This window comes from Mesitornis unicolor, unplaced genomic scaffold (assembly GCF_000695765.1).
Source record: "Mesitornis unicolor isolate BGI_N332 unplaced genomic scaffold, ASM69576v1 scaffold18665, whole genome shotgun sequence".
In the NCBI taxonomy this organism is placed as follows: domain Eukaryota; kingdom Metazoa; phylum Chordata; class Aves; order Mesitornithiformes; family Mesitornithidae; genus Mesitornis; species Mesitornis unicolor.
This window is the reverse complement of record NW_010187719.1, coordinates 23408-32258: the sequence shown is the minus strand read 5'-3', so window position 1 is coordinate 32258 and position 8851 is coordinate 23408. Positions and strand designations below refer to the sequence as shown.

At 43.0% G+C, this 8851-nt stretch overlaps 1 protein-coding gene across 1 annotated transcript in view; it reads right to left on the bottom strand.

The window, feature by feature from the left end:
- COL4A2 (collagen, type IV, alpha 2) overlaps positions 1–8851 on the bottom strand; it is a gene marked incomplete at its 5' end in the record, with an annotated part of 32031 nt that continues 23180 nt past the window's right edge. Inside the window, 8 exons of the mRNA XM_010185552.1 lie at positions 1–567; positions 3634–3920; positions 4265–4456; positions 5290–5406; positions 6008–6154; positions 6860–6958; positions 7094–7255; positions 8765–8849. Coding sequence (XP_010183854.1) covers positions 313–567; positions 3634–3920; positions 4265–4456; positions 5290–5406; positions 6008–6154; positions 6860–6958; positions 7094–7255; positions 8765–8849 — 1344 coding nt within the window. The remainder of the gene's footprint in view (positions 568–3633; positions 3921–4264; positions 4457–5289; positions 5407–6007; positions 6155–6859; positions 6959–7093; positions 7256–8764; positions 8850–8851) is intronic.

The following is an 8851-nucleotide window of genomic DNA, read 5'->3' as shown; positions in this document are numbered from 1 at the left end:
GAAGTTTCTTTGGTGTTTCAAAGCTGCGAGTATTTGTATCATTTGGCAAATGACATAATGTTAGACTAGCAAAAAAATGCGTATATACTGTATAGTATGAGAACACAGCACTAGATCTGTGTGTTAGACTTAATTTGTGTTACACTTAATTTGCTTTTACAGACACTTTTAAAAATTAACTTTCCATTCAGCTTTTGAGGTAATAAGTTAAGAAAAGCACCAATGTGATTTATTCAAACATCTAACCATCATAGAAGGTCCCACTGTATAAGACCCACACGATAAGCAGGTTCCTTATACCGGGAAAGGCTTCTACAAATTTTTCATACAGACTTGACATCTGCTGATATGGCTTCGGATGAGTCCTGCCTTGAGCGTATCTGCCGAGGGCTTGCTTTGGAAGGGCTGGTCGATGGTGGTGAGCCAGAAGCTGTATTTATTTGCGAAGTAGTGACAGGTTCCACGTGCGCCGTTGCATTCGATGAACGGAGTTGCTCGGAAATCTTCCAGGCAGCTCCCAGGAGACACCAGCGACTGTCCTCCACCTTCATCACCAGCGGCAGTGTGCTATATGAGACAAGGAGGGCAGTGTTCAGAGTACAACCTCAGGCAACGCTGTCAAAAACTTACATGTGGGAAATGAGAAAAACCACTAGAATTGCTCCTAATTCTTATCTCCAGAGCAGAAAGTTGGCTAATCCTGCAACTATGTCAGGCTTAAGGCTTTTGCTTTACTATGCTTTAGCTATACAAAGGAGCTAGCCCATGTGTTGATGCCACTTTAAACTCTTCTGACAAACATCTTTTCCGTAGTTAAGACTTTCACTGTTGGAAGTCTTAGAATTGGAGGATTGAACACTTGTTCAAGGCCAGGTTGGACAGGGCTTTGAGCAGCCTGGTCTGGTGGGAAGTGTCCCTGCCCATGGCAGGGGTGTTGGACCAGATGATCTTTAAAGTCCCTTCCAACCTAAACCATGCTGTGATTCTATATGATTGAGGTGGAAAGTGCCCACTGGAGGTCAGTCACTTCAGCGAGGCCCCTGCTCAGAGCAGAACCGACTTCAAAGTTGCCCTCAGTCACTCCAGGGCATTGTTGAGTTGTTAATACCTCAGAGGTGGAGTTTCCACAACCCCTCTGGACAACCTGTTCATCTGTTTGATTCTCCTCCCTGAGAAGAGCCTTCCACCATCTCTCTAACTTCAATTTCCCTAATTATAAAGTCTTTCTTACTGTGTATCACAGATGAGGAGCACTGTGGGGAAAAAAAAATTAGCTTTTATACGTATAACTAATTCTCTTATTATTACAGGCTTATTCTTTGACAGCAAATTACACCAAAACCATGCATCTTTACACCACTCAACCATTCCCTTTGACATGCACTGTGGTAACAAACTGAAAGTTAATTTTGTTCTGTCAAAGGCATCACTAACAAAACAGATGTCCTCTGTCCCTTTAAGAGCTGTACAGCTGCATTTCTAAGTGAAGCCGTTTAATTTTCTGTTGAAAACTGAAGGGATTTGCAATATAAAGGAAAGCAGCTGGAAAATAAAGTTGCTAAATAGTTTTGTAAATATAGGGAGAAGTCTGGGTACAGCCAATATGTTTTAATAAACACCTTATTATAAAAGCACAAGCTGTAGCTGGCTTGGTTTATGTTGCGAGAGGCCCACTGTGTTCATAGAAATGAGTAACAGAAATGGCCATCTTTAAACAAAGTAAAGGACTCTGATTTCTGGCTGGTCTTTTACACATTGTTGAGGCTTAGATGTTTGGTTTTTTTTTAAAAGCCCAAATAACAACTCCCTCTACCCCAAAACCTCCTACCCAAACCCCAAAGCTGCAGCCTTCCAGCTCTCTTACAAAATTGTGACATTGCTATGAAGTTCAGGAGCAAAACCATCCTAGCATCCCTCTCCAAGAACAAGGTTGGTAGAAAGCCACAGAAATTACTACAGCTTTGAGGCCTGTGCAGTTGGAGCTGGGAAGCAGTCAGTAAAAACTATGCATGGTATTTGAGCCCTGGCTTGGGAGCAACCTAACACTCAGTGTACAAGCTCCAACTCCATGCCCATGATACCTCTTGCATTGGCCATGGCTGCTTATCCTTCTGCAAGGTTTCCACCACCCTACCTTTACAGGACGCACAATGGTGGAGTGCCCTTGCTCTGTGAAATCTTACTGACTTCAGAGGCTGTTTGGGCAGGAGTTCATGATTGTGCCATACCCAGGGGAAGGAGGTGACAAATTTAAGCCAGGGAAGTAAACCAGTATGTACTCCAGGATAACCCCAAGTGTGCTGTACTTCTTCCACAGTTGCCTGAGAGCCAAAAATGTGTACCCCACATTTGCTTGCTGGGACAATGTGAACTCTTCTCACTGTGTGCTGGCAGACTTTGTCCTGGCAAAAGATTCTTGCTAAGGTAACAACTTTGCTCTTAACAATGCTCAGTGTTTACACAGTGCTTTGCAAACATTTATTTAATACTTGGAATTCTTGTGAAGTAACTATGAGATTGGTATCAGGGCTTTATATAGAAGCAAAAGAAAGGTCAAACATAGGGCTGGTCAAAAATTTGACCTGCCCTCTCAAAATGTGGTGGTGTTTTTTTTTTTCAATTCCTGTAACTACATGAAAAAAATCAGAGTTCTCTTTACCTTATTTTCTAAAATAATTTAAGGTTTTGGCTTTTGACAAACAAATGGTTTGTGGCAAAGATTGACTGTTGTTCTTCTGTGATGCTTTCTGCCAGAGAAATACATTTTTTGTTCCCAACCTTGTTTACTTCAGCATTCAGTCCGGTCACTAATGAGTTAACAACATGGACATACTGGTGCAGGTTTTAACTCTGATGTACTTCAAGCAAGTCAGAAAAATGAGCATTTGTCAGAGCACTCACTAACACATTCTATCTGCTCTTTACCATGTTAAGCCCTCCAGTGCTTACATGATCTCTCTGTACAGTCTTGCAGGAAAAGCAGGTCAGGCCCTTCAGTAGGCATTGCACTGCACGCCTCATGCTAAGCTTTTCTGTAACATCCCATTTCCTAACTGTAAGATCACAAGATCTAACAGATCCTATAAGCCATGGGATATACATCTCAGCTCCTGTTGCCATTAGAGGTACAACACTGAAGTTTAATTTTAAAAACAACAAGAGGCTGTCTCTCTTTCCAGACTAGGTGAAAGACTTTGGCTTCTCTTCAACCAAACATCAATGATTTTAAGTTTCCAAAAGAAGAGGAAAAGTTTGGATTTTTTTCTTCTCCAGATCAGCTTCTTCGTAGTGAAGTATGTAAGTAATTCCCAATCTTTAGCTGTGAACATGCTTTGTAGGCTACTGTTGCACCTCAGTGCAATTTTATTTGCTAATCCACAGCTGTCCCTGTGCTCTGCTCCAAAGCACTATTTTTGTACATAAAGTAAGATCTCCAAATGCTGGTGTGACAAAAGGCAATTTTCTCTGCAATTCACAGAAACCTTGTTTCTTCTGCTTCCTAGAAACTAGTTTTGTAGTTCCCTAGTTCCCCAGTATGATGCATGGTTTTGATGTTGCTGGATCTAAAAGAGTATCTAAGGCTCAAACTTAAAACCCAGCACCACACAAAATGTGACACTGGAGAACAAATACCATAAGGAAGGAATATCCGATCCACAAACTGCGCCAGCCTTCAGGGCAGTGAGGAATAGATGCTTCTTGGCTGTGGACAGCAATCGCCACAGCTGGGGCCTCACAAACTGAGCAGCGACTGATATATGGCTTAATGTCATCTTCTGCCACGGGCATCATTGGAAGAGGTGCTGTAGTTGAGAGCCAGTAGGACTTATCATTTCGACTGGCATAATAACAGATATCCCCAGGGTTACAGTAGAGGAATGGCATGGTACTAAAACGAGCCAAACATGAGCCAGCCAGCCCTGTTAAAAAAGAAAGAAAAAATAAATTGTGGCAACCATTCTCACAGAAGACAATGCACATTTTCAATTTCCTGCTCCTTCCCAAGCACATGTCAGTAAAACCCTGTGGTCCAGAATGTTTTGCTGGCTTTACAGGTCTGCTTGAACAACAGTAATGACTCGCAGAAGCTCTCGCAGGGGTACTCTATGCAGACATACAGTTTTTACCTTCTCAAGTTGGTGTTTCCTAAGCCTGTTTGCTGAAGTCCCAGCTTTCTCTACGTTATAGATATATATTTTATTTATTTATTTATTTCAGCCAGAGAGCTGGGATTTAGGCTGCTGCCAGCAATACCTGCACGTACCTAGATCCTGGTTGTGTGCTTTCTCTTGTCCTTCGAAGTACAACAGGCTGTATCCACTCCAGAGCTTGTTCATGCCAACTGGGCACATTGGCTCTTGATCGGACTGGCTGTGCTTCACCAGCAGGTAGCCCATGCTGACGCTGCGACCCGGCATGCCTGGTAGCCCAGGGCTACCGGGGCGGCCAGGCTGACCTTAGAAGAGTGGGGGGGAAAGAAATAATACAACTGAGTTTGTGCTTCCATAAATGCTCTGATGCTAGCTGGTATTCCAGCTGAGCAAAGCCTAATTGCATGATGCCTCTTCTAATGGTAAATTATTGTTAGAAGAGCTGTAGTTGCAGGATTACAACAGTTGGTTTTGAAGTAGATTGCTCCTGGATCAGGCTCCCTGGTTTCTAAGATGATCTCTTTCACTATCAAAGCCACGGAAAGTCACATACAAAGTTCTGATGAATTTGAGCATAATTTATACAATACAGAAGAGCATATGTTTCCTTTAAAAGATTTTCTTAGTCCAAGGTTAACCAAGAGTTTTTTAATTGTTTGCATTTGCTTCATATGGTTAGAACTATGCATTGCAAATACCTTTTTCTCTGTGTACTTAGCTAATTAAGACAGTAATCTTTCTACTGTTTGTTTGAATAAGGATACAGGTATTTCTTTTACAAATATGTTCCTTTAAATTTAATCTATCCATGTACCACTTACCCAACCATTCATTTCCATGAATGTAACTGTCAGTAAAACACTAGGCTGAAATACTTCAGAGAAAACCAATATAAAAAACACTCAGATCAGAACAAACTCACTCACATGAGTGGACTGACATCTACATCTATCAAAACTTAATCCAAAAATGCTGCTTGAAGATAACTCTGTTAAAAGTTAGTTGTCGCTTTGGAAGAAGCTGTGAAGACACAAACTTTCTCTCTCCTCCCCTCCTCCCCATCTAGCGATGTTGTAACTACAGCGCAATTTATGGCAGTGAAATGGGAAAAGGGAAGAAGTGCTGTGTGATGTCTTACCTTCAAATCCCACCGGACCCTGAAACCCTGTTGCTCCTTGTTCACCTCTGGAGCCGGGAGGAGCTGGAATGCCCCCCCTGCCCTGGAATCCTGGGTTTCCCGGCGAGCCTCTGAAACCTTGCACCAACAGTGGTTATAAGCACAGTGACTGCAGAGACATCAGCATGCTACCACTCTGTTAACTTGTGCTCTGCTTGCATGTTTGGTCTTATCTGCCAGGTCTACCAATTTACACTAAAGCCAAGATCCTATGGTGCTTCCTGAGGCAAAGAGCACTGACTTCACTGGAAAAGGTTGCTGGGATCAACACTACATGAGCCCCACAATGTGAGTCCTAATCTTTCACTCTTGCTACCACCACGCATCTCTGATGTCCATGATCTCAGGTCCATGCATTGCTAACACTGCAGTCCCTGGGCTGAAAGCATATCCACAAGGATGTGCACATTTCCACCAAAGATGTTCAGTCTTGATTTAAATCAGATCCATATCTGATGTTGCTTTGGCAAGTGTGAGTGTTGTCAAAGCTTTTTCCTGTTCTGCTTATATTCTGAACGCTAGGAGGAGGAGAAAAGCCAAGCCCTAGCTTTGAAAGACCAAAACTTGACTCTCCTTTCTGACTCACAGAATTTAAGGTAGAAGAGAGCCAAAGCAGTGCTTTGGTGGCCTCACTCTTCTAAAAGGAACTGAGCTTTCACTCTGAGTGTGCGATTCCTACCTGGATCGCCTGGTGGACCCGGAGGTCCCAAATCTCCTGGGCTCCCTTGAGGTCCTATATTTCCACGGGGGCCTGGTGAACCTTGCTCAGCAACCAGCCTTGGAGGAAGAGGAGGCAGCCCAGGAGAGCCTGGAGGCCCTTGAAAGCCTGTGATTGGAAGCAAAATGAGATAGTTTGATTAAAAACACCCCCTGTATTTTCCTTAATGTGCTTTCATCCATGGACATGTTGCTGTTACTTGGCTGCATATGTGAGAGAAGGACTGTGGTCTGCAACTCATCACCATGTGTATAGCAGCTATATTTATTATACTGGGGAAATGTGCATGTGTATGGTGATTGTCTGCTCTTGAAGAGCACAAAGATAAGCAGGAGGAAATGAATGATGCTACTGCTCCCTCAGGAAATAAGGAAGTTCTCCCCAAACAGCCAACAGCTCTCTGAGGTGCAGCACCATCTTTTGGTGGGCTTCTGGAGACACAAATACACAATGGTAGAGATGGAATGAAGGATTTTAAACATCTATTTCCAAATATCCAGTATGTCTATTCTGCAGGATTAGTTTAGATCAGGAATTATTCTCTCTTTTAACCCAAAAAGTGCCTCTGATTTTGGAATTGGCACCTCATACAAAATAAATTCATTAAGGCAAATGTTGACTCCCCATGTTAAATTCAGGCACCTGTCCACTGGCATTTGCCAGGAGTCACACAGAGTCACATAGGTTGGAAGGGACACTGTGGGCCATTGAGCCCAACCTCTTGCTCAAAGCAGGGCCAGTTAGATCAGGCTCTGTGGAGCTGCAAAATGAGAAGTTTAGAAAGGAGTCACCCATCTGACTGCACTTACTCACCAGTTAGGCCTCTGTCTCCCTTGGGTCCGATGGGTCCCAAATCACCCGGAAATCCTATTGTGCCCATAAAGCCGATGACACCTTGTTCACCCTTACGGCCTTTAATGCAAAAGGACAGGTGGCATTACTGCATTTCAACACAGATCAAGTAAGTGCAAATGTCATGGTATTAAAGCTGCTGTAGCACAGGAGGTTCCCCTGCCCCTGACCAAGATCAGCAATTCCCATCTTTACCTTTTGGTCCAGGGTACCCGGGAATGCCAGGTCTCCCTTCTGGTCCAGGATCACCTCTACTTCCTTTTGGGCCAATTTGTCCACTCACACCTATCTGTCCACTTTCTCCTTTGCTTCCTGGTGGAGCTGGTATTCCAGGCTGCCCCTGTAGTCCTGGATAGCCTGTTCAGAGCACAGATAGCTTGTAATCTGTTCATACTTAAGAAATAATAGTACTTCTAATTGCATCCCATCAGGTTTTATTTCCTTAATTTAAGTGGGAAGCTAATGCTTAGCTCCCCAGTAGACTTATTCAGCACTCCTGCTCTCAGGCTGGCACAGGAATCAGAGCATGAAGCTCCCACAAAGCATAGTGTCATCTCAAGCAAGATTTCAGCAGAAGCAGGGTGCCTGCTGAGATAGAGCCTTCAACGAATTATCCCTTTGCCAGAAAATGCCGCAGTTCACTGGGTGTCTTGCTGCTTCATCTTGAATTCTCCAAGTAACTAGAGAGAAATCAGAGAGCAGCAAGTACCTTGGTGCCAGGTGGTAAACAAGGCAAGGACTTACTGTTCCATGTGTCTTGGTGCTTCAGTGGCACACCTGGATACAAATCACTGCTTCATACTTGCTTGGGAATCATGGGGACAGCTTTTTTTTTTCCCAGAATTGCCTGAAGCTAAACCTCACAAGTTTCTTTTCAGTTACCTCTGCTGCCTAAGATGACATTTTGACCTTGCTTCCAAGGATGGAGGGACTTACTAACTAGGGTTTTGAGTTGGGGATTTCTTGTGCTGTCTGTTGAAGCTGTAGCACTTGTGGATACAAATGCAAGAAGCATGTGGCAAGGTCAGAGCTGGGAGATGGTGTTCCTGTCCCCAGTCTCCTGACTGCTTCTATTTTTATTTTATATCGAATGACTGCCTGGGGCATGGGAATCAGTATGCAGAGTTAGGCCAACTAACTTTCCATGTTATTACCTAGGTATTTTGTTGGTTTTCAGCCACTTTGCCCATTGTAAGTTTTTGTTGAGTTTACATTAAAATTTCCAAGCATCATATGAAAATTATAGTGGGACGCCTGGAATTTCTGCTACAAGCTCTTCACAGTGGCATTACAGGCTGAAATGACTGTGCAGTCCAGTAAACAACAGGTATATCAGCCTCTAAATATTGAGACACACAGAGTGGCTTTCATATATGTGAGACTTTATATATGGACTTTTAGAGAGAGGAGCTGATGCTTCCCAATGTAACTTAGTTTGCATGGTAATTTCACGTAGGAAATTTTTTTTAATTATTAAGAAAATATTCTGTAGACTTGCAAGTCTGCCACAGACCTCACATTTTGAAGTAGTAATTTATTGTAATGCTTCAGAAAGTTGTTAAGAGAATTCTAGATGATTAAATCTGTTATTTGCACAAAAATCAAACACTTCCATTAGGACAACCTGCAGGAACTGCCTTTTGCATTCAAGAGGTCTGTCCCTATTATTTGATGTACCATTAGTTCTGTCCAACAATTATTCATGCACTTTAGTGTTGTGTTTAATAGGGATATTTTACTGAATCAAGGCTGAAATAACAATGACAGCTGGTTCTAACCCAGTACTTAATCTTCTATTGTTGACTGAGGGCACAACCTTGCACTTAATCTTTTATTGATGTCTGATGGGAAAAAGGCATGAATTACCTGGCACTCCATCTAGACCTGGGGAACCTCTATCTCCAGGATATCCCGATATATTTGAAATCCCAGGAGGCCCTGGAAATCCATCCT